The sequence below is a fragment of the Mastigoproctus giganteus genome, chromosome 7 (genome assembly GCF_048544385.1).
Source record: "Mastigoproctus giganteus isolate SK-2022 chromosome 7, ASM4854438v1, whole genome shotgun sequence".
Classification (NCBI taxonomy): Eukaryota; Metazoa; Arthropoda; class Arachnida; order Uropygi; family Thelyphonidae; genus Mastigoproctus; species Mastigoproctus giganteus.
The window spans coordinates 47047512-47074057 of record NC_143581.1 but is presented as its reverse complement, the minus strand read 5'-3'; the positions used below and the strand labels follow the sequence as shown (position 1 = coordinate 47074057).

The following is a 26546-nucleotide window of genomic DNA, read 5'->3' as shown; positions in this document are numbered from 1 at the left end:
TTTGTGCATTTCATTTAAGTTGATCCAGATCCTTTAATTCATTCTACATATATAACAATATGAATAAAGAAATTAAAATCAGTTTTCTGTATATCTGTAGTTTTTAAAAATATGATTTACTAGAGTAGCAACAGAAAAATTGCTAAGTGTTTCCAAAACATATAGAATTGCAGCCAATGTCTTTGATAAAAACAAATGCACACCATTGACTTTCATGATGTGTATTTGAACCTGGACTGTGACTCGTTGGAAATCAGTTCTGTGGATTAACAATTCCTCTACACATTCATTGACATTTTGGACTTGGAGATTGCCTGCTGCAGGATATATACTTCCTAACCATGAAGTTGTAAAAATCTGGGAGTATTTCTTGTGGCATGGACTAGGTCTACTGGTCACAGTGAATGCTACATACTACATTGATGTTCTGGATAATTCTGTGGATATAGCTCTCAACATTACCAGAAAGTCTTCCACAGTACACATGGTCATTATAGCCAAAGGTGGGCCAACACACTATTAATCTCTTTGAATAAATATGTTTAGTTCATAACCACAAGTACGTTATTACTTTTGATAGGATAGTATATGTTACTGAAGTTTTTCCCAGTAGAATAGAGTGGGTTTTAGAGCTTTCAGTTATAATGACAATGACAGTTGCACATGTTGAAGCAACGGCAGGGTTTGTTCAATATACAGGTACCGGATGGGCAAGATTAGTGTTTAAAATGGTAGAATTATTGAAGGAAGCAAGACTGTTGTATCATTAAAAGAAAAAAAAAAACCTACGCAAGCCGACTCCCCCCCCAACTCTACAAGGCTAGATGGTAACTTCCAATAGCTAATTATGCTTTTAAAAGCAAACTTTCTTACAGTTAGTCTATTATTTTTCCTTAATTTGAATCTGTGCCTTGCCTCCTTGTTTGTTTCACTCTAGAAAGATAAATATGCCCTCCTCATTAAGTTTAAACTCTCATACAGATTCTTTCCCCCACCACTTCATGCAGATATCTGTTTCTAAACTTTGTAGCTAACTAAACATGTAGTCTCTCCCTTGCATATTTAACTTCACAAAATATTCAATCATTTTTATGCTGACATAAAGCAACATGCATTTCTCTTCACCACAGCTGCTATCACAGAAATGACTAGCCAATCTTTGAAAGCACTTTTGCTACTCTACAGGTTGAAACATATATTTAATACTACCAACAAGAATAGTTCAACATTCACTTCATAGATGGAACCACAGGAAGATGTTAACTGTTAAAAAAAAACAGTCTAAGTTGGTAAGGCATTTTTTTCTGATTAACAATTGTCACATTCACACAGTTGTGTCCTTTGTTCTGAAAAAATAAAATAAAATAAATAATAATAATAAAACTCTGCTACCAATTGAAAAATTCTCCGCTAGCGCTGTCTACCTTAAAAGAAAGAACTAATCGTTACGATTACATAACAGCTCACTATATGTCCCCACGTGAGCTCATCACTCATTACCATTTGTTACGTTTAATACATTCAGAACTCATAATTTTATCGTTAGCATCTTCAAGTTAAGTAATTTAAGGATTTAGAAGTATGTCGCAGTCAAAATGCCACTCTGACTGGTCGTGTTGAACGTACCTTGCAGCAAAGGAGAACACGTCTTTTCGTGTTTTGCAAATGTATTCAGGATCATTTTGAAAGACCGATCCTGAATACATTTACACGTATATATTGATACTATATTTCTTTAGGACAGCTAGAGAAAAACTCTGCTACCAATTTCAAAATTTTTGCAAGGGCTACTACTAGTAGCAACATATCCCTTCTATGATTTCTCCTCCTCTATGTTCACAAGTCACATCTTGTTATTAGGCTCTAGCAAAGGATAAGTTACTTCCCAAATTTAAAACTGCCTTTTTTCTTTCTCAGTTCCAGAACAATAAAAAATAAATTAAATAACTCTTGTTTACAGACTGACATTTCAAAGGAGTCTTTTAGCCATTATCATATGTAATTAGTTTTCCATGTTCCAAGGATAAAGTAATGACAGGCCAATAACTAATACAGTATTTGGGTTTCTCAAACATTTGCAAATTAATTCTTTTTATAGGTCATTGGATCGCTCCTCTTAGAAGTAATTACTAAGGATTCAGAACTATGGGTTATTGCTGAAGCACTGGATGCCACTTTTGATGTTTTTGCTGAAGACCACTTGGATCCTATTGTTCAAGAGATTGGTTTGGTTGACAGATTTAGCCACCTTTTACCGGTACTCAAGGGAAAGGTAAAGAGAAAGTTACATAGTTATTGGAATATATTAGTTATAGGAGATAGATGCAATAGTATGATATAAACAATCTAATACAGTAGAGTGCCAGTTATCCGGAATATTTAGCACGGACAATCTGTGCATCCCAGTGGCATTTGCAACTCACTCTTTTCTAGTCTTAAAACTTGGCGCAGGCATTTCTATTTTACTGGCTAGGGTTTTTCTTAGTAATGTTTTCCATGATAAGCCCGTCTCATCAACATTATAAACGTTTTCTTTCTCGTAATTTACTATAACTGAAACAAACTTACTTTTCAAAGGATACCTCTGCTGATTCGTCTGCAGAAAGGTTCTCGCATACTGTGTCTCAGTTTAAAGTTTTTCAGCCAATCTGTGCTTGCCTTAAAATCTTCATTACCTATTAATTTTCAGTTAAAATCCAATGCTTTTTCACACAACATTGGACCAGACACTGGTTCGCCTAAACTTTGCTCTGAAGAAAACAAAAAAATAAAGTGAATGCACTCTCTAAAGCGGCATTTTCAGGTTTCAACATAGCCTTTTTCCTGCTAGATCCTCCTTCACTATCCATAATTGACACAAATTCTGTTATAGCATTGAAATTTTTCTTGATGTTGAAGTCCCCACATTAAACTCTTTGGAAAGATTTCCTAAATTTTCGCCTTTTCTAATTCTATTAATAATCTCCATTTTTTGCTGCAATGTTAAAACTACATATTTTCTTTTCGTTCACATTTTACCATAAAAAATGAGAAAAATAATTAATTGCACAGTTTCGGCCCAATATTCTTACCAAATCTGAAATGCACTCGTGGTTTCCGAGAAAACTCAGTAGTCTCTGTGATATTTTTCTAAAGCACATAACTATAAAACAATTGGCAATTTTCAGAAAGTTCATACAATCTGTTATAAACAGATAGTAAACTCGATCTTTCACTTATTAGAATCAAAATTGAATTTGCAAATGTGATCACTATAACCAGAGCTTACTGTATTACTGTTAATAAAAAAAAAGAAGAAAGATCAGCCTTTCAAATTATTCCGGATAACTGACTTTCTACTGTATTTAAAATGTTATTAGTATTAGAGCATTCAAATGATGCAAGGAAGTGGATTTTTATATATATTGTGGGAAAAGGTGTGGCAAAAATTGACCATCCAGTTCTATGTGAAATGGTGCCACTATCTGTACCTCAGCCACCTTGATCCCATAAGGTTCTATATTTTATTTGTGTACCCTGGTCCTTGTCTCTCCTACCAGTGAAAATATACCTTCCTGGTTCATTTTATTCATGCCCTTTGGGTCCCCATCATAAATATGTTCTAAGTCATTCCGAATGCAGTTTTAGTTGTCTTATGTGAAAAAGGTAAAGTAATGAAATCGTACTACTTTCAAAGGTCTGATAAATCACTGGTTAAATACAATGTGCCTTCCTAGCCACCTGTTTACACTGTATGGTAAGCATCACATTTAAGTATATTGTAATTCGTTACAAAAATAATGGAGATTTTCCACCCTAGTTTGTAAGTTATTCTTCGGTTTCTGTTTCCCAGGCACGTGAAACTTTGACAGCTTCTCCTGTGCACCTTCATTAAAAATCAGAAATGGGGAGGATTCCAACTAATTCCTGTGGGACTCCGAAAAATACCCATTTATCTCCCAAGTTTCACAATACCCTCTCACGGGATCCATATTATCAAAAGCTTTACTGTAGTCTTGGTACATAATGTAGTAGTTTTTTACATCTAATTGTTTTATGACCTTGTCATAATAATTAATTATATTTGATCAAGCAGGGCTTTATTTCATAAACTCGTTCCACGATCCCTTTAAGATTACATTCTTATTGAGGAGGTCTGTATTGTGTCTTGAACCGTAGGCTCCACAATATTGTCCATCGTCGAAGTCAAACTCAGTCTCGATTTTCAGTCACCCCTTTAGGTCCTCACTTATGGATAGGGACATTAGTGCTTCTCCAATCCAAGAGGTTCATACATGTAATTGACGTTACTAATGATTTGATACTCTTGTGCCACTTTTTTTTTAAACTGAACTTAATGCCCCCCCCACCCTAGGGGGTGGACAGAGTTGTTTCCTCCTGGTTCAAACACACCTTCATCTGTAAAAATCTTTGCAAAGTAGTGCTTGACTCATTTGCCAGTTTGTTTACAAATCCAGCACTTTTGTCTTGTCACCGATTAGATGTCTTATTTACTCTCTTATACTCTTCCTTCGCTTGGCAGTTTCATCATATAAAAACAGGGTGTCTCAGTAGTCTGTAACTATTCTTTTTTCAGTTAAGCCTTTCAGCCTCCTTGTCATTCATTTTGTAGTACTTTTGCAATGAAATCAATACAGCAGGCCCTCATTATAACATAGTTCACTTTATGCTGTTCTTATATTATAACCAATATCTCACTCTAACACTGTCACAACTCACTATAATACTCTTTTACCAGCGTACAAATTGAATTTTTGGCATGTTTAACGAAAACTTTTCATTTGATGTAGTCGATAGCTTGAAAATGAATAGCAGTTTCCCATGCTAATTTAATTGCACTATGGTGACTTGTTACATTGTTCCTAGATAAACATTTAAAAAAAAAAAACACGATGAAGTATGTTGCTTGTAATATTTGCGTTTTATGCATTTATCCGAAGTCTAGTCATCACTTGGTACAAGAGACATCGTCCCTAACAGACAGTTTACTTGACCATTGTATCATAATTAATGCAACACAGTTACATTTTCGAAGATTAATAATGGCGGATAAGAATTAAAAAGGAACAATGTCTGGATGCGGTACGAAAAGTACTGAATTTGAAAATTAAATTATACGTTTTGAAGCAAATCAATTCTGTTCAACGACAAGTGGATGTGTGCAATAATTTAGGACTGGCAGGTTTAACTGTAAGAACAATTATAAAAAATAAAGAATTAATTTTAGCAGTGGGAATGACAGCTGTTCCACTGCAAGCAACTAGGCTGGCTATTGTAATTGAAATGGAGAAACTTCTAAATAATTTTATTGAAGTTAATATCCAACGCACAATTCCATTTAGTTAAATATTATTAAAGAAAAAGCGATTAGCCTATATGACGATCTGAAGAAAGCTCACCTTAAAAAAAAAAAAAAAAAATGTGGAACCATTTAAAATCCAGGGAGAAGATGAAACTTTCAAAAAAGAACTAAAAATTATTGAAGAGTGGTGTTAAAGTTTTTAACATAGATGAAACAGAACTTTTTTGGAAACGAATGCCTAAAAGAAGTTTCGTATCGAAAGAAGGAAAAAAAACATGGCATGCTTCAAAGCGGTGAAGGGTCGGTTGACTTTACTGTTGGGTGGTAACGCTGCAGGGATTTTAAAGTAAAACCCCTTTTAGTTTACTAGGAAGACGGCCAAAGTTATGAAAACTCGACAGCCCAGGGCCGTCGGATTAATAAATTCATGATTTTAATTGGCATTTTAAGTTTAATTTTGATACGTAATGTAGTTACTTGCCACATAATTATATATATGTATGTAATGGAGAATATTTTATATATACAAATTTTTTAATAGTAAATATTTTGACCAACATTTGTGCGTCTTTTGGCTATCGTTTATTATTGATTAGGAAATATCCTATGGCACAGGCTGCAACTCACAAATACATATGTTACATTACGGGAATATGGCGCTTGCTTAGCACTCTGTTTTTTGTGAACGAATTGTGTGTTAAGAGGGGAGGGGGGTCACCTGTACAGCAAAATCCCATTATGGCATACTTCTTGGGATTGTATGAATCATCTTATTGTGTCAAAATTTCATTTTAATAAATATCACTAAATACAGTAGAACCCGGATGTTTAGAACTTCTTATGAGGGAAAATGACCTAAGGGTATGAAATATTAACTACACAAATAAAAATGAAATGATACACATACATGTGAATTGTAGGAAAACTATCAAGAATAAAAATTGTCATTTAATGCAAAACAATCTTTATTAGTCATGATTTAATGAGAATGATAAAAATTAATTACAATAATTACCAGCAGTAAAAAAAAAAAAAAAAACCCATTTATATTTTCAAGTAGCTATCCAGGGAAGACTGCTTGAAATATTTTGGGAGAACTTCATACAAAATAAATGTTTCCCTAACACATTTCAACACTGACTCGGGAACATTGGGCATACTGTGAATGAATTGCAGTGAAGAGAAGCCAACCATTGCATCTTGGAATGTTGGTACAGCAGGCTCATCTTGTTTTGATCTTCGGTACTTTGCAATTCACATGCAATAACATCATCGTCTACATCAACATAATCATAAAAATTTACTGTAAATCCCAAACTACTCTGTAGAAAATCCCTTCCTATTCATCACAGAACCCAGCCTTTTTAAAGGAATTAATATAACAGTAGGGTTCAGTGTATCCCTTGATGCATTCTAAATAATGCATTGCATCTTTAAAACTTTGGTTAGTTCCTGATTTATCGGTTGTACAACTACCGTGGGATCCCCAGGGAAGAACTCCACATGGACATTAAGTGCTCATTGTTTTCGGATGAGTAGGGCAGTTATCGACAAATAAAAGAATTTTACTATTCTCTCCTGCCGTCTTTGAATCTAGAGCTCTTAAAAACTCATAAAAAAGAGCACGGGCCATCCACCTCCAGGGGCTCACATCTCGTGAGTATGAGCTGGATATCATCATTCTTGGTGGTTCCCTTTTGACTCTCTCAGGCTTCCTTGCACCATATAGCTAATTATAATAATGTTGTTTTATTGTCCTTTATTTACATGGAAGTGTTTTCACATTCTTGAGACAGCGTGGTTTCTTGGATTTTACTATCACAAGCAATGGTAGTTTCTTTGAGCCATCCATATTAGCCCCAACTGGCACTGTAATTCTCTCCTTACTCAGTTTACAAAAGAGTCCTAATTCATCAACATTAAAAATACGACACTTTCTATAGTTTGATCAAACTATATGGTTTCCTTTTTCTCCACTCATCAACTTGTAATATATTCACACTAGAAGATTCTCCGCAAAGTACTTTGTAAACTAAACCATATTTCTTCTTCAATCTATCAATCCATCCCAAGCCTATCAGCAATTTCGATGGCCTTCTCCACATCGTCTAACTTTACATGAAACATTAAGGACATTTGAGTTCAACATTTCTTTTTGTGATGTAATCCCATTTTTGCCAGCTCGACTCATGTACAAGAGGGATTTGATTTTAACGTTTTTATGGCATCAAGTTTTTCTTTTAATGTTGAAGCCTTCCTTTTTATTCCTTTGGAGTTTACCCTTCCAAATTAGAAAATTATAATATAGTATAATTAATATAAAACTGCCAAGGAGTTATGTGAAAGTCACAATTACGATAAGACACAGCAACAATCCACCAGATAATTCAAAACTGTGAGAACTTACTTAACGGCAAATGCTTTACTGTGCTTCACATGTGAAGAAATAAATATAGAAATTCTTTATTTCTATATTTAAAAAACGTTATTATAATAATACACTGTGTATTCTTTATCCCAAACTTTTTATGCGGGGAAAATAATAGATTACAACGTATAGAGTTGAAATTGAGACTTAAGTAACCAAACCTAGTACAGGGAAAAATTTCTTATCTGGGTTCTACTGTATTATTATTTCAAAAGAATCATTATAGTAGTAGTAGTTGTAATGGCAGATGATACAAGAAAGCAAGCTTATATAGCATCAGCCAAAAAAAAAAACTACACAGTTCACCCATCCACTTCCACACCAACAGATGGAAGCATGTTCCAACAACCTGCTGGCTGAAGGCAAACTTCCATTCAACTATTCTTCCTCAGCTTAAATTTATGCCCCCCCCCCCAAAAAAAAACTCTCCTGTATCATCATTAGCCATTTTAAATCCACTGCAGGATGAAGGCCTCTCCAGCAATTTTCCAGTTACTACTGTTTTGTGCAGCAGCCAATCAACTTACTACCCACAAACTTGTGAATTTCATCTGTCCATCTCCTCTTGGGTACCATACTGTTATTTTCTTAGTGCATTTGTCATCATGTCTTTGAGCTATGTTTCCTGCCCAAGGCCATTTTTAGTTCTTTAGTTTTGATAAGAATGTCCTTTACTTAAGTTTGCTGCTTAATCCATGTGTTTCTCTTCTTATCTAACAGTCTGATTCCGACTATAATTCATTCCGTTCTTTTCTGTATAGTTCCCAGCTTCTCTTCCATGTCATGGTGGTGAGTATACATTGATTCATTATTTTACATTTCAGACAAATTGGGATATTGCTCCTCAGTATACGACTATATTCGGTTTGTCGAGGCCATGTTATGTCAAGGATCTGGGTATATTCTTACCATGTGTACGCCATATCCAAAAATTTCATTACTTCATACAGCATGCCCCCCCCCACACTTTTTCTTACTATTGAATACACCACGAATTGTCAAACTAATAGAGTAAGCTTATCTGAAAAAATATCTAAACCTCCCAAACACTTTCTAGTTCATTTTATAAATATATATGGTCTCAATTCTAATCTCAACAATGTCCTTTTCCACTTTCAGTCTGCCAAATCCCATGTACTTTTTGCTCATCTCACTTGCCCAAATTATTCGCTGTATGATTCCTTTCGCCTCAAAGGTGGTACTTGTGCATATGTCCGTTCCGATGTTCCTTCTCAGAGACAGCAATTTGGAATATCCTTACTCATTGTGTCAAATTCATCTGTTGTCTCTACCGTTCTCCCAACTCCACTAATCACTTGGAGTTCTTTGACTTCCTCCAGTCCAACTTTCCTAACAGTGAGGTAATCTTCCTTGGTGATTTTAATTTTCATAACTCCAGCTGGTCAAGATGCTGAGGCTTTTGCAGTTGCTAATGATGTTGCACAGATTGTTCATTTACCTACAAGAATACTGGACAATCCTAATCACACAGCCATCACGCTTGCTTGATCTTTTTCTCACAAACAACCCTTCTAAGTCCAGGGTCGAAGTGAGTGGTCCTTAAGGCACCAGAGATTAGAACTTGGAGATTGTCTCTTCTTCAATGGAGCCTTTATCTCATGGCTGTTCCCAACCTCGTATTGTTTGGCATTACAAGAATGCAAAATGGGATGACCGCGAGATTTCTTTTCCTTGGTCTGATTACTGTTTGCTCATATTGTGTCAGTGAAATTATTTAAACCTTGGTTTTCCAATAAATGTGCTAAGGCTGTTCAAGAGAAGAACGTTGCATATCGTAATTGGCATGTTTCCAATTCTTCAGTTTCATTTTCTGCCTACACCAAAGCTCGCAACAATTCTAAAGCAGTTATTAATCAGTCCAAACTAGAAAACTTGCTTCTTGCCCTAATGGTAGCCAAGCACTCTGGTCTCTTGCTAAAGCTATTGGCCACAACTTTTGCCCACTCTGTCAAAACCAGATGGTTCTGTTGTCACTTCGGCCAAGGATAAAGCTGACCTGCTAGCATCTCATTTTTCTTCCAACTCATGTATTAATGATCTTGGTAAAACACCTCCCACCATTCAATGGCCCCTGTGGTCTTCGCCAAAAGGATTTTGACAAATCTTGATGCTAAAAAAGCTCCAGGTCCTGATGGTATTTCTTCACTTGTTCTCAAAACCTGTGCTCCTGAACTTACTCCTTTTCTTTGCTGCCTTTTTTCACTTTCTTATTGTAAAGGTGTTTTTCCTTCTGCTTGGAAATTTGCTCATATCCAGCCAGTTCCTAAAAAGGGTTACAAATCTCTCCCATTGCAATTACTTCTACTCTTTCTAAAGTAACAGAGAAATCAATTAACCGCCAACTCTTAACATTATCAAGCGACTCAGAAGCCTATGGCAGATATAAGCTAGTCTGTAATCAGGTCACAAAGGAGGTTAGGCAGGCGAAGGCAGATTACGAGAAATCCTTGGCAAAAGATGCTAAGAAAAACAGCAAGGATTTCTTTACTTATATAAACTCTAAAAGGAAGGGGATGAATCTGATTGGTCCACTTGATATCGATGGTTCGACTGTTGATGATCCTGCTCAGATAGCAAACAAACTGAATGAGTATTTTCCATCTACATTCACACATGAGGAATTATTAAGGTTTGAAAATGGCAGAAGATTATCAAATTGTAGCAGGGTGCTTAATGATTTTGTAATAACTGAGAGCAAAGTGGAGGAGAAATTGTTGAAGTTAAACATAAGAAAAGCACCTGGTGTGGATGGGATATATCCAGTTATATTAAAGGAGATGGCAAAGCAACTGAGCAAACCCTTAGCCATAATTACGAGAGCATCCTTGGACTCAGCGGAGGTTCCCACTGACTGGAGATATGCAAATGTATCCCCAATTCACAAAGGGGGATCGAAGGGTGACACGAGTAATTACAGACCAGTTAGTTTAACTTCTGTTCCAGTAAAGCACTTTAAATATACATAGTCCTTCTGTTTCAGGTAAAATAATGGAGTCACTGGTTAAAGATGCATTGCAGAATCATCTAGACAAGACTGCAGCAATAATTCAGCATGTGTTTGTTAAGGGAAAGTCTTGTCTGACAAATTTGATAGGATATTATGATGTGGTTACAAAGGAACTGGATGCAAAAAATAATTTTGATATCATATATTTGGATTTCAGGAAAGACCAATGTATAAATTGGAGTAGAATGGTGTTAAGGGTAAGTTGCTATAATGGTTAAGTGGGAGAAGACAGGGGTGGAAATCAATGGGTGCTGCTCTTCGTGGAGTCCCACAGGGTTCGGTCCACTGTTGTTTTGTATATTTATCAATGATATTGATGAAGGTTTATCAGGCTTAATCTCGAAGTTTGCAGATGATGCTAAGGTCAGCAGGGTTGTTAATGACAGTGTGCTACTGCAACAGGATCTAGATAATTTGGGCAGATGGGCTAAGAAGTGGCAACTGAAGTTTAACCTTGACAAATGCAAAGTAACCCCAGAGCAACGTACCAACTGTGTGGTACTGCACTTAAGGTGGTAGAAAATGAAAAAGACCTGGGAGTAATTGTGCAGGCAGATATGCAGTTTTCTGAGCAATGCAGACAAGCTGCCAATGATATATAGGAAATTTGCTAGCAGGAAAAAGGAGGTGATTATCCCTCTGTATAAGGCAATGGTCCACGCCTTGAGTACTGCGTACAGGTCTGGAGGCCTCATTTTAGGAAGATGTAGATTTCCTTGAGCGTGTACAGAGAAGGGCAACAAGATTGGTGAGGGGAATGTTATTGTTGTTATTTGGTTTTTAGGAGCATTAGCAACTAAGGCCATATTGCTCCGGGAATATGCGGTGGTCATTCCCTGACCTTTCCGCATCCTCCGTATTTGGTGGTGACGGGCTCGAATCCCGGTCTAATCAAGAAGCGTGTGCTATGCACTGCTGCTCCTTCCCACCTGGCTACGGAGGCGCCGAGGGGAATGAAGGGATCCTCTTACCAAGAAAGGCTTAAGTTCTGCAAATTGCAGTGGCTGGAAACTAGGCACCTGCGCTGTGATCTGATTGAGGTGTATAAGGCCTTGAATGGGTTGAGCACGCTGAATTCTGATGGGATCCTTGTTCAGATTACAAACCTAAGGGGGGCATAACTTTAAATTAAGAAAAGGCAGATGTAGAATAGATGTGCGGAAATTTGCCTTTAGCCAGCGGGTGGTTAATTGCTGGAACAAACTTCCATCTATCATTGTGGAAGTTGATAGGTTGAATAAATTTGAGGAGGAAATGGCGTGATTTTTTTTTTTTCTTCTTTTTGGCTGATGCTGCATAAGCTCATACACATGCCACTACTACTACTACCTAGAAACCTTCTGTCTGATCAACGATCGCCAGTATGGAATTCCACTAGTGATATTCTGGCTTATGTTACCCATTTATGGACAAATTCAGTGAAACACAAGCAGTTGCTCTAGACATCTCAAAGGCTTTCGATCATGTTTGGCATAAAGGTCTAAACAAGTTCCATCTTATGGTTTGCCAACGGTTTTTTTGTAATTGGTTATCCAGTTTCTCTCTGATCGCTCACTGTCGTCTGGTGTAACTTCTCCACTAATGCTGGTTTCCCCAAGGTTCAGTTCTTTCCCCCATGTGTATTAATGATCTCCTTCCATTGACTGGCAATCCTATCCATAGTTTTGCCGATGATAGCACATTGCGTTCCACACCTTGCCCTGCTCAATCAGCTACCAATTCCTTAAATGCTGATCTCCAGGTAATTCTCCAGTGGGGCAAAGACAACTCAGTGCTGTCTTATCTCTTGCAAAAAGGTTTCTTCTGCTCCTATGCTTATCTTTGATGACACACCGATTTCTAGGCAAGTTGATATATCTCTTTTGGGGATTACCCTGACTTCTAATCTCTCTTGGCACAAGCACATTACTGCTTCTACAGATACTTCCATGGGCACTGTTCTTCTGAATTGGCTTCTATAATTCTCACTCTCTTTCAAAACAGAACACGTGCCACCACCAGCCAACTTTTCATCCAACTGCTGTTTTCTGGAACAACCTTCCTTTCTATAGAAGTTCTATAGAACAGTCTATAGAAGTTCAATGTCAACAACTATCTTCTCCAACCCAAGCACGATACTAAGTACTATAGGGTCTAATACCTCTTGTATTTGTGATTTTCATAGAAAAAATAAATAAATAAAACTCCTTTCTCAATTTTAAATTTGCTACTGTCTTTGTCTAGTCTAATAAAGGAAGTAGTGTTCTCATATATATGGGGTATCTATGCTTTGTCCGAAACATTGCCTTATGCTGTATGGAGTCAAATGCCAGGCATAATGGTGTTTTGTATTCATTTGCTTTCTCCATTAGCTGTGATCCTGTCCTAAATCCAGCTTGCTCTTTCGGTTGGTTCTAATCTGTTAGTAATGACCCTTGTGAATAACTTGTAGATGTGGGATAACAAGCTAATTGGTCTATAATTTCCAATTTATCTCCTTTCTTATGCATCAAAACTATGATTGCATTATTCCACTCCTTAGACATCACACCTTTTCTAATGCATTTTGTGAGGAGTTCTGCCTCTTCCTCCCAATTTTAACAACTGTACAGTAACTTCATTTCCCCCCAGAGCTTTTTGATTCTTCAACGCATGTTCTACCTCATCAGGAAGAATATCGGGTATGTTGTATGTGTTACTAATTTGCGATCCATCTTCTCCCCTGTTGGCATCATTCCTGCTATTTATAAGTACACCATCTATATTACTGCTGATTTAAGTCCTTTGTTTTCCCTTAATGCCTGTTCTACTTTTCTTGCGTTAAATCTTCTTATGTCCTTTCCGAGTCTCTTTTTAATGGCTTTGCATAACTCAGTCAGCGTTTATCTTGCTCTTCATGACTAATTTTTTCTTCTTTGGATTTCTTGGGCTTTATCACTTGAAAGTTGTAGTATTCCTTGTTGTCAATATCGTAGTCCTGAACAGTCTCCCGAAGCTCAAACTTGTTAAGTTCCAGTATATACTGCTTTTTCTCCTCTTCTGTTTATCTCAAAGACCTTTGTGTTATTTACTTGAGTCAGTTTTTCCTTTCTTTTATCTATATCAAGTGTGCATGTTGCCATTCTGTGATCACTTCCAACATTTACCTTGTTCGTGACAGTAACATCATTCATGATGTGTCTTCTGTTAGTGAGGATGAAGTCGATTTCATTAGTTGTTAATCCCATAATTCCAAAATTTCCTACAGTTCCCCTTTCTGCACTGTTTTGTCTCTTTCCAACCTTAGCATTGAGTCCCCCCATAATGATAGTCTTGTGAGTTTTCTGCTCATCTAGAAGATTCAGTTTCGTTGTGCATTTCTTCAACCTCATGGCTTGATGGTGTATAAATCATTATAACCTTTGCTTGTATCTCTTGGAGATCCTGGGTCTTGACACCCTGTATAAGTTATATTTACTGTAATGTGATTCTTCATCCCTTGTCTTTGGGTGGCACTATGTCTTAGTTAACCCTATGATATCAGCATTTAATTAACCTGACCAGAAGATCAAATTCATTCATTTTATTTAACATTCCTGTATAAACAGGTTAGATTTCGATCACATTTATAGTTACTTAAACATAAAAAAACCACTGTGCATTATATATATCAATAAAATTTAATGCATGGCATAAGAGCCTTTCCTGAAAATTTTTTTAATACAAGGTGAAAAAACTATATTTAGTTTGTGCTGGTTTTTGGTCCTTATTAGGAGAACAGTATACTTTATGGCTTGTGTCACAGTATTTTCGAGCCCGTGACCAGTGGTCACGGGCTCGAACCCCGGTCTAATCAAGAAGCATGTGCTACGCACTGCTGCTCCTGCCCATGGGGGGGATAAACACCTTACAGATGCAGTTTGTTCCAGAATTAACCTGGATTTATCTCTGTTGTGCATGTTTTTTTATATATACTTATGTATTTAATGATATAATATCAGTGTAGATACACCATCGATGGTTCAACTGTTGATGATCCTGCTCAGATAGCAAACAAACTGAATGAGTATTTTGCCTTATACAGAGGGTGATTATCCCTCTGTATAAGGCAATGGTCAGGCCACGCCTTGAGTACTGCGTACAGGTCTGAAGGCCTCATTTTAGGAAGGATGTAGATTTACTTGAGCGTGTACAGAGAAGGGCAACAAGATTGGTGAGGGGAATGAAGGGATCCTCTTACCAAGAGAGGCTTAAGTTCTGCAAATTGCAGTGGCTGGAGACTAGGCACCTGCGCGGTGATCTGATTGAGGTATATAAGGCCTTGAATGGGATCCTTCCACTTGTTCAGATTACGAACCTAAGGGGGCATAAATTCAAATTAAGAAAAGACAGATGTAGAATAGATGTGCGGAAATTTGCCTTTAGCCAGCGGGTGGTTAATTGCTGGAACAAACTTCCATCTGTTGTCGAAGTTGATAGGTTGAATAAATTTAAGGAGGAACTGGACAGGCATTTGGAGGGAATGGTGTGATTTTTTTTTTTTGGCTGATGCTGCATAAGCTCATACATTTGCTTTCTTGCATCACATGCCACTACTACTACCGTAGTTTACCTATAAATTTAATTATATACATAGTGTAAAGGCATTGTTTCATTTTATCTCATATTGTGGCTGCCTTTACAATGAGATACCGGTATTGCACTACTTCGAATAAATAACACTCCTCTAGTAGAGGAGACTACTGTTATTTATTCTCAGTGGGTAATACCACCCAGACGACACCATTTCAAAGCTAGTTGGCTTCATCATCGGTGGGCGGGCAGGTACCATCACAGTTGCAAAGCCATCTAGCTTCGAAACAGTGCCCACTGAGAATAAATAACAGTTATCTACTTTAGTAGAGGAGTGTTATTTATTCAAAGTAGTGCAATACCTGTTATCTCGTGAAGGCAGCCACAATATGAGATAAAATTAAATGATGCCTTTACATTAGGTATGTAGTAAATTTATGTGTAAACTACGGTGTATCTACACTGATATTATATTGCTAATTTAAACCCCACATCATATTATGTCTTGTGCATTTAATGCACAGCAGATGCTGCCCCTGAAAAAAATTTGAGGGGCAGCATATACTGATCATTAAATTTGTTTTATATTCTGTTTTACGTTAGCCACATGTTGTGCAGGCTGAAAATCCTGGAATAGCAATTCAAAAATTCTTCCAGTCATAGATGGGAATCAGATCCTGACCTCTCCAAACTAGAGGTAAACTGCAATGCATAGTGCCAAATAGGCTGTCATGGAAGACGTATATTATAGTAAGAAAAACTAATGTGAAAACAGTGAAGTGAAGTTTGCACAATACAGTTCTACCCAAAGAGTAACAACAGGTACAAAATTTACACAAATACTGGACTGTTTAAGCTTGGACACTTGGCAACTTTAATCTGAGCACCTGTTCCCTTGCATGTGTGGCATTGGAGGCAAGTTGCTGCTATGGATAAAGGGGTGGTTGAGGGGGAGAAGACAGAGAGTGGTAATCAATGGACACTGCTCATCGTGGACTAATGTTATTAGTGGAGTCCCTCAGGGTTCAGTATTGGGGCCTTTATTGTTTTCTGTATTTATAAATGATATTGATGATGGTATATCAGGCTTAATGTCCAAGTTTGCAGACGATACGAAGGTTGGCAGGGTTGTCAAGGACACTACTGACACTATGCTGCTGCAACAGGATTTGGAAAGGTTGAGTAGATGGGCTTCGAGGTGGCAAATGAAGTTTAACATTGACAAATGTAAAGTACTACATATGGGAAACAGCAACCCCAGAGCAACGTATCAACTCTGTGGTACTACACTGACAGTGGTAGAGAATGAAAGGGACCTGGGGGTGGTGGTGCAGGCAGATATGAAGTTCTCTGAGCAGTGCAGACGAGCTGCAAGAGTAGCTCATGGTGTATTGTCAATGATATATAGGAATTTTTCTAGCAGGGATAAGGAGGTGATTATTCCCTTGTATAAGGCAATGGTCAGGCCACACCTAGAGTACTGTATACAGGCCTGGAGGCCTCATTTCAGGAAGGATGTAGAGCTGCTGGAACGAGTACAGAGAAGGGCAACTAGATTGGTGAATGGGACAAAGGGGTTCTCTTACGAAGAAAGGCTTAAGTTTTGCAAATTACAGTGTCTGGAAACTAGGCACCAGCGGGGTGATCTGATAGAGGTGTACAAAGCCTTGAATGGTTTGAGCATGCTCAATGCTGATGGGATTCTTCCTCTAGCTCAGAAAAATCACCTGAGAGGGCATAAATTCAAATTGAGGAAAGACAGATGTAGGATAGATGTGCGGAAATTTGCCTTTAGCCAGCGGGTGGTTGGTGGGTGGAACAGACTTCCATCCCTTGTCGTGGAAGTTGATAGCCTAAATAAGTTTAAGGCTCAGCTGGACAGGTATTTCGAACGAACAGAGGGGTGAAGTAGAAGTGGTTATTTTTATTTATTTATGTTACTTTTTTTTTTTTTTTTGGCTGATGCTGCATAAGCTTGCTTTCTTGCATCAAATGCCTCTACTAATGCTAATGCTAATGTGGTAAATTTAGGATTCACACACAAATACTCTTCAGAAGGGTTTAAGTGTTAGCTTGTTTTGCCACTACCCACTATCCTTACAGCCTGGTATACAAATTAGTAAAGACCAATGTACTTCCGAAACAAATTATATACCTAATAAGCATTGCAGTTCCTGGAGTGTAGAATTAATTGATGAGGTCGTATTCCAGACATAAGATAGCTTATCATACCTTTTTGTAGGAAATATCTTCACCCGACACTCACATCAAATTGATCCGGTTAATATCTAATATAAAAGATTGTTAATTTATACAGTTTTTATAAAACTAATCTTTTATTCCATTCCTGATGTCTACATCTACTTACTGATACCAAGGAAGAGCAAAGTGTCGATGTACATCAATCTTCCCCAAACTAAACCCATCAGCAATGATAGACAATTGTCAAACTATATTAAAAATATTTTAGACTAGGTTATGAACTGTGCTCACAAGAAGTAAAGTGACAAGTGACAAATTTAACAATATTCACCCTCTTATAATTTAAAATTAATGCACCGTGACAAGATTATTTTTGTTAACCAATGTGAATTGTGCGTAAAGGTCCATAGTCTCCACACATTTATAGAATTACAGTCTAATTTCATTTAAAGTGTTTCGGCTACAAAAACTAAGTAAAAATGATAATATTGTAATACAAAGAGCAGATAAAGGGAGGATTATATTGAGAAATTGAAGAATATCATATCTGATAATTCCACCTATTGATTGGAAAATAGAAGTAAATACAATAACACTTTAACTGAATATAGAAGAAGAAATTATATTACACTGGCGACACTAAAGAATCTTAAAGTAAGAACTAATAATGTACCCACCCTGTTTAGACAAGTTAAGTTACATAAAACAGGATATCAGATTGTTTTCTACAAAAATTCAGCTTTTGCATCTCTAGCGTCTTATTTGTATATGAAATCATAAAACCTTTACATTTTGCATTAAAAGACAAAAAGTTAGATTATTATAAATTGTTATCTCATTATATACTAATGTAAATGTTAAATAAAACCAAGTTACCTATAACCGAACTCTTTCATTTAATCAGATTTCTTGGAGGCTAATTACAATGTTGATTTTCAATTGGACATTTACAGACAAATTTTTGGCTGCCTGAGTGGTTTAGTAGCTGAAATTTATCTTAACACTATTGAGCAATTACCCTTAAATCCATATATTCCCAGGTTAACATTTTATGGTGGGTACTTGGACGATATCCTTGTTATTTCACATGAAGATAATGTATATAATCTTATGAGTTATTTTAATAATATATACACAAGACTTAAATTTACTTTGGAAAAAAACCTCTACGTTAACAAGGGTCAACAATAACATACACTTTAAAATATACCGTAAACCTACTAATACAGGGAAATTTTGCATTATTCGAGTTACCACCCTTTTATGTATAAAAGGAGTATCACTTTTAACCAATTTTATAATGTGTACAGATATAGTTCTACACAAGATTTTTAAACGGTGGATATACACTAAGTATAATTAGGACCATTCAGCAACAGGCAAAACAAAAATCTGAATCGGTTCCACTTAATAAGAACACCAGACATAAATATTTTATTAAAGTTCCTTATGTACAACAATGGTATGGACAGTTTATTAACATTTTCAAAAACACAGAATTCAAAATAGTTGCACAATCAATAAGTAAACTCCAGACAATATTGAGGAAGCCAACCAATATAGTCTATAACATTGCTCATGGGGAGTGCAACTCCTTTTACATTGGTTCTAACCAAAATTATCTTTCGATGTGATTACAACACCAGGCATCTGAACTTTACTTTCACACCATCCAGGTTTTTCTTTTTAATGAAGCTAAAGTAATTAATACACAAAACTCTTAAAATGAAATTAAACTGTAATTCTATAAATGTGCGGAGACCATACACCTTTACGTGCGATTCACATTGGTTAACAAAAATAATCTTGTCACTTTACTTCTTGTGAGCACGGTTCATAATCGGAATAACCTAGTCTAAAATATTTTTAATATAATTTGATAATTGTCTTCTGTTTCTTGTTTATCATTGCTGAACATTGACTATGCTTTGCTCTTCCTTGGTAGCAGTAAGTAGACATTGGAAATGGAATACAAGATTAGTTTTATAAAAACCGTATAAATTAACAGTCTTTTAATATCCATATTATCGGCGTTACAACCTTAGATCTTTAATATTATATATTAACCGGATCGATTTGATGTGAGCATCGGGCAAAGATATGATAAGCTATCTTATACTGGAAATAAGCTTGATTGTTGTATTTTGCAACCAAGCCACAGAAATATTCATTAAAATGAGACCAGTAGAAATTATTTATTTTTTCATACATACATAGTGTTGTTGCCATGGAGAAATGAATGGGCAATATGGCAGACACAGAGATAAATGAATGAAATTACATTGCGAGGTATGTGCATGCAGTGAAGTGAAAACAATTACTTAATTTTTACTTCTTTAATTACAGGAAAAGAAAAAAAAAAAAAATTAAACTGCATACATTACCTAACTTTTTGGTTTATGTTATTAGTTTCCATACGGATAACTATTGCAGAAGGGCACTAGATTATAGGTAATGTGGAGACCAAGTAAAATATTTCCCCCCCCCCCCTCCTGTACATATGCACACACACAAATAATATGCCAGTCACTCTGTTAATTTAAATGTCAAAATTTAGCTGATTTTTACTTCATTATTGATGGTAAAAGTTATTTTATTAAAAACGATCCATTTGTCATTTTCAGATTAAGCTTCAACGCAAACAAATGGGAGACCATTTTCCAATCATCATGACTGCAAAGACAAATCTCGTACGATTTATCAAATACAAGAATGAACAGGTGCAGAATGGAAGATGCTGACATAAGTCAACGCAATGAATTGTGTAAATTTAAGTGATTTGCTATTCATGCAACAACCATGTAAAAAAATGGATTAAAGAATATTTAAATATTTATTATTGCTTTCTATGTAAGACATCCTGAGAGAAGTATTTCAAGCCTTCCTACTGGCATAACAAACCATTCCACATTATGAATATGGTAAGCAAAAAGTACCTTTTTTTTCCTCTCCCTCAATTCAGTTTATTACATAAATATGCTATTTCAAAATTATCTACAAACACACAACTCCTTTAAAATGCACAGGTTTTTCTAGCCTGTTAATTTGTATATAGTAGTTGAACCTTGCCCAATTATGGGATAACTTAATCAATCAGATTAAATTATTAGCCATGCATAAATGAAAAATAATGCGGCCTATTGGGACGTAGTACTGAAATACCGTGTATCCTAAATCAAAAGAAAAGTAATGTACGGTTGATGAAAACTGGTAGTATAAATTTCAGATTGTTGCTTCACCAAGGTCCCACTGTCAAGTTTCTTAATAAAAACATTCCTCAGGACCTTGTGCTTTCATTTTTGGTAGCATACTAACTATAGGCACTTGTTGAAGGTTTCATGTAAGCATCAAGGGAACTAGAAATTCTTTTCTTCACTAATTCTCAACAAATAGCATCAGAGAATCCTGGAACCTCATAATAAACTTGTTATGTATTGTCACTTTTATGGCTCCAAGGGAACATATCTACTCTGTGCAGCAAGCTCTGTTTGCATTACTTGAGCCAACCAAAGAACTAAATATGTGAAATGAATTTTTATATAGAAGAAGAGCAAAAAAAGAGTGCTGCATTGTTGCAATTTATTAAAGTTAAGGCAAAGAAAGCCTGCATGTAAAAGTTCGATGAAATTTTCCGTAACAGTATTTGTATTGTTGCTCGCTAGGTAAACAGACGGTCGGTGTTATTGGTCTGGAGTAGAAGTTGAATCCTACAGGAGCTTGAAACCCTCCCGAAGTGGGGGGAGGGGGTGTTTGTAACCTGACCTTTTTTGCTGTCGTAAAAAATGTGTGTAATGTAGTTTCACCAGTAAACTTTATTGAAAATTGCTGTGCTTCCTTTGCCTTTTTTCCCCCTTAATAAACAATTTATCCACCAGTGATTCCAAAGAAAAAAAGGTCAATCTCCCATGGGATTCAATTTCTACTCCTGACTGATAACACCCACCGTCTGTTTACTGGGCGAGCAACAAAATACAAATGCTGTTACGGCAAAGTACTTTTGCATGCTTTCTTTACCTTCACCAAAGTTAATAGTAAGAGTTATTAGATTAAGTAGTATTTTTATGTTTTTGGACACACTATACTGGTCATATCACAAATCTTTTAATCCTCTCCTTCCACCATTTGGGAAAAAAAAAAAATTCACAAAAATACTTGTGTTGAGCAATATGCCATAAAATGCATTTTTCAGAAAAAATTAAGTTCATTTCATATTTTTATTCATGTAACAACAGGATAAATGTATCATTGTGTTACACACACAAATTTTTTTTCCCACTTTTTTGAACATAAGAAAAATCACTAGTAAAATATTAAAAAAAAACAAGTTTTTACACCTCTGTATCAAAACAAAGCACTTTGACATAACTTCTTGATGGAAGCCCCAAATGATTAAATTTTCTTATAACTATACAAACATCACCATGAACAAAGTGTTTATATTAACAATGATAAAACTGTGCTATGAATTTGTGTGCACTGTTGTACAGTTTCTGAGGCACTTGTAACAATTCTTGCCCCTGTGTGTAAGACAGTGGGGAAGGGTGGGTGGTAAACAATTTTGCCATATATATGAATTTTGTGAGATATGTTCACACAAGACTAAGAGTGATATCCACACTGAACATCCATCATAGCAGCAGCCACATTGCAGAGATGAAGTACTGTAGGCATTCTTGTCATAATATACATATATAAGCCAAAACGTTTCAATGTAATCTCAAGTCTAGGAATCCACAACAGCATTTTAATTGATAGAACTGTGTGTTATGCAGAATTTCAGTAAGCTATCTAATGCTTTTAAGAAGAACTGAGTCATCTACATTACCTTATGTTTGGTCATATGTTGAACTGAATAAAGGATTTTTCTACAATAGAGTGCACTATAACCGTAGTCGGTTTTGCGCCAATAAAATCATCAATCAATCTAAAATAGAGATATGCAAGCCAAAAAACTCAACTCATGCAGAGGAACTCTCCCTTCTTAAGACTGCCTAACTAACCAGGTATGAAAATATGAAGTTATTGCTTGTTTCAAACAATGGTACTGAATTGCTAACCACTCTGGCAACAGCTGCTCGTGATGCAACTCTAACCTTTTATTGTAAAGTTTTCTGTTTATATGGTTGCTATTAAGAGGGGGGAATACTGTTATTATAATAATCAATCCCTTGATGAAACATTACTGAGTTATTTAAGATGAACAAAGGGAATTCAGTAAAATTGTGTATGGTAAGAGATCTGAGACCACTTAACCTTATGAATGATGTGGTGTTAAGTTATATTGAAAATAAGCATTTGTATTCGTTGCACCTATCATAAAATGAAATCTCCTTTTGACTGTATAGGAGGTTCATTGCTTCTTGAAGATAATCAGGGAAAAACTACCCTTTGCCCCTGTGCATGCTAGTGACATGGAGGCTGTCCTTTGCAACTGTTTAACTGATTGCTAGAAATGTGTAAAATTTAATGGTGACATGTATACTGTGCAGCAGCACATTTTCATTATAGTTCCATTCAAACAATGAGTGTAGTTTTGTAGTAGTATTTTTTAATTATCCATACTAAAATGCTATATTATATAAAACTCTTGTTTTGCAGGAATGATACTTTTCTTTCCATATATTTTGCAGTTGAGGTTTTCAAGAAAAGCCTAAACAAATAATCCTGAGAGCAGAAGCATTTTCCTTTATAGTTTAACTAACCCGTCTGTTATATTTTTATTTATTAGCTCATTTTGGAAAACTGTAGTATAATAGCATGAAACTAACAAGGGTCCACTATTCATTCACACACATGAGAAGACACCTTGTCCACATGGAATGGTACAATTGATTTTTAGATCTGGGAATGTTATCCGTTCAGTTTGCTGATTGTACTAGGTGTGGGTCTCAATGACTATCTGAATAACCTCATATTATTATAGAAAAAAACTGCTATACTATATATGATGTTAAATTAGAAAAGAACTAATCCTCATCCTCAATTTGCCAAGTCAAATTAATCCACTGGTAAATGCAGCAAGTTGTATAAACACACTGTAGATTTTACAGCCATTTCTCACCCAGAAATAACAATCCTAGTCTTCAAGTTTTAGTAACAATAAAATCAGTTTTCCTGCTCCCACAATTGGAGGGGAGGGGAATAAAAAGTCATAATAGTGCTGTTTATGTTCTGTTCTTTTGGAAATATTTTGTAGCAAATTATGCAAGCAATTCACCCTATAGGGAAAGTCAGGTGGTTAATTTGTTTATTATTGTAATTTTAGGGTATGGTCTTTTCAAGAGCATTTTTGCATGTCTGGGGGGGGGGCTGATTTGAAAGTTTTGCGAAACTGCAGAACTATGTATATAAACGTTTTTAAATATATATTTTTCCTTAGATTGAATCTACAGTTGAACATTAGAGTGAGCTTGTTGCCAGAAACAAGCATATCAGTTGTTGCTTTTTTTTTTTTGTATGCTATATCTTTTACATTTATATATGCATTATTTGATTCAGTTTCATCAACTTCTGGATCTGAACTGCAAAGAGTTTTTCATTCCTGCCTTATAAGCCCTTGAACCTTGCACCATTTTTTTGAAATTGTCATAAATATGACTACTGTTAGTTACCTGTAAACATAGTTAATAGATGGCACTAAATCCTTGTAATTTCAAGACAACGTGTATACACATTCATTTGCACACATGAAAGGGTTAAAGTCTTTGGACTCCACATGCCTACAAACATTAAATTTCTCTGTAAGCAATATCAAATGGTTAATGCTAGAGGTGGCATAACCCTATTTTGTGATTAAGATGAAGTTACGAAGTTTGTTTCACATAATAATATGCAAGAGATTATTATGATTATTTTAGTAATTTGTTTACTTATTTTCAAAGTTATGCTCCCACTACTGAAGTTTGTATTTCTGATTGTGTCAAGAAGTAACAGTGGAATAAAATTAAATTGCTAGTGTTTCCCAGGAAATTAAATCATTGACAAGAATACCATACCATACTTCACATTTCTTATGGCTCAGACATCTTCTTTACAAGCCTATCGGGAAGAGGAAAAAAAACAGTCAAATATTTCTATGAAACAAACACTTCATAATGTTCGATTAAGTTACGAGTATATCTATATTTAGCATTTTATGATAGATTGAATACCTAGCCTATTTAAAAAAAAAAAAACTTTTTGTATTAGCCATATAATAATGTGAAGAAAACACTGGCTTTGCAGCACTTGCCAAAAAAGAAATTAATTAAATAAAACATAAATAAGCAGTGTGTTCCCATCTCATGTAGATCCAACTGACCATTGAACTTCCTCAAGCTGTCAGAGTTAACTTATTCAAGTAATTAACAACATGAATGGCTAGAAGAAAATTCACTACAGATCGTTTTCCTGTAATTTGAACTTACCACCTCTGGAATCCTTAAAAATAATGGTTAAAATTTTACTACCTGTCTCAAAGCGCTGTACACCTCAATTGCATTGGCAAGCTGTGTAGGCTGCATATTTGAAGTCTTTCCTCATATGGATGCCCTTCTCACCAAGTGGGCTGCCTGTATTTAGACCTTTTCAAGAAACTCAATTAGGTGTTGCCTCCAATCTGGACACAGAATTCCAAGCAGTCTTGCGACTCGTATCCCTACAAGCAAATGCTCAATAAATTATTGTGATAGGACACTGTTGGTCTATGCTGCTTGGAGAACTTCATGTCCACCCATTTTGTAAGTATGAAATCTTCTTCTATCACTTTTAATTCAACTCCAAGTGTAAGACCTTAAATTTCATTGCATTGAAATAGCTGCCACTTCTCTGACATCCATTTAAGTTGTTCTGAAGAAGCACTGCTTGGTGATGATCATTAGCTACTGTCCCAATGACATCACTCCCTCTATTTCTTCAAATGTTATTTTACAAAATCAAAAATAATGGCAGCTGAAGAATAACCATAAATCACGATTCTCCACCAAAGTTATGATTATTCAAAACCAGTGAAGTGGGCATGAACCAAAACCTACTTAATCATATTTAACTGCTACATACTTATTTAGAAAGCTGCAGTGCTGCTAACAGCACAAATTATAATGTGTCCATAAGCATGATCTGAAATTTAAGGACAGTAATTAATTTCTAATATCTTGGTGGGGGGGAGAACTCATATCTTACAGCATCTCTGCAAGCTAGCCTAGAATCTCACCAGTGATCCCCACGTTTCAACTTATACAGTAATCTCTCATGAGGGACTGAAACCAGGTTATTCCGTTACCCACTTCACTTTTAGTCACCTTTACATATTAGCAATACATTGTTAATTATTAGTTAACTGTTAATAATTAACCTAAACAGTTCAGTGCACACTTTTACTACCTACTTTAAAATTACTGGATATATTCCATCAACTCCAGGAGCCTTAATTTCCTTTAGGCTTGAAAATTTTTCTAATAAACAATTATCTGTAATTTCAATACCACATTTCTCAGCCTCTCCTCACTATGAAGGTTCTTTTATCTGTAAAGAACCTGTTTAATTCATCATGTGGATTATCTAACTTTTCCACACTCATTCACATACATGAAGACACCTTGTCCACAGTCCTGCTCTCTCTTGGACAGTGATTTTACATACTTATCTGCAGTATTATTATGGATAAACTTGTAACTGGCATAAGTACCTTTCATCAGTATAAAGCCCAATCCATCTCAGAATCCTCCTTTTGGTATATATGCATGAAGCTTCTGCAACTATTCCTTTAAAGATATTCCATAATTCTAATGTATTAACCCCCGTTTTGGTATCTGCCTGATTGATAAAGATCATGTAGCATCCTCAACTGTCACAGTCCCCTCTCCTGGGGACAATGCAAAGTAAACAATTATTCAAAACCAGTTGATGGCATGAATCAAACCTACCTAATCATTTTTAACTGCTACACACTTATTTAGAAAGCTGCAGTGCTAACAGCATGTTCTGAAATTTAAGTAAAATAATTAATTTCTAATGTCACACTGGGAGCTCATATATTTTTAGCAGAACAATGTGTTCAGAATTAATGTTTTCTTCTT

At 35.8% G+C, this 26546-nt stretch overlaps 2 protein-coding genes across 2 annotated transcripts in view; one reads left to right on the top strand and one right to left on the bottom strand.

Annotated features, from left to right (window-relative positions):
* Positions 1 to 20326, top strand: part of LOC150082877 (HEAT repeat-containing protein 3-like) — a 189790-nt gene extending 169464 nt beyond the window's left edge. Inside the window, exons 13-14 of the mRNA XM_090378307.1 lie at positions 2099 to 2272; positions 20115 to 20326. Of these exons, the coding sequence (XP_090234433.1) occupies positions 2099 to 2272; positions 20115 to 20231 (291 nt within the window). The 3' untranslated portion in view covers positions 20232 to 20326. The remainder of the gene's footprint in view (positions 1 to 2098; positions 2273 to 20114) is intronic.
* Positions 20327 to 24383: 4057 nt separating this feature from the next.
* The window catches only part of LOC150082876 (alanine aminotransferase 1), a 101285-nt gene continuing 99122 nt past the window's right edge, over positions 24384 to 26546 (bottom strand). The window contains exon 14 of the mRNA XM_090376887.1: positions 24384 to 24528. The gene's annotated coding sequence lies outside the window, so the exon portion shown is untranslated. The remainder of the gene's footprint in view (positions 24529 to 26546) is intronic.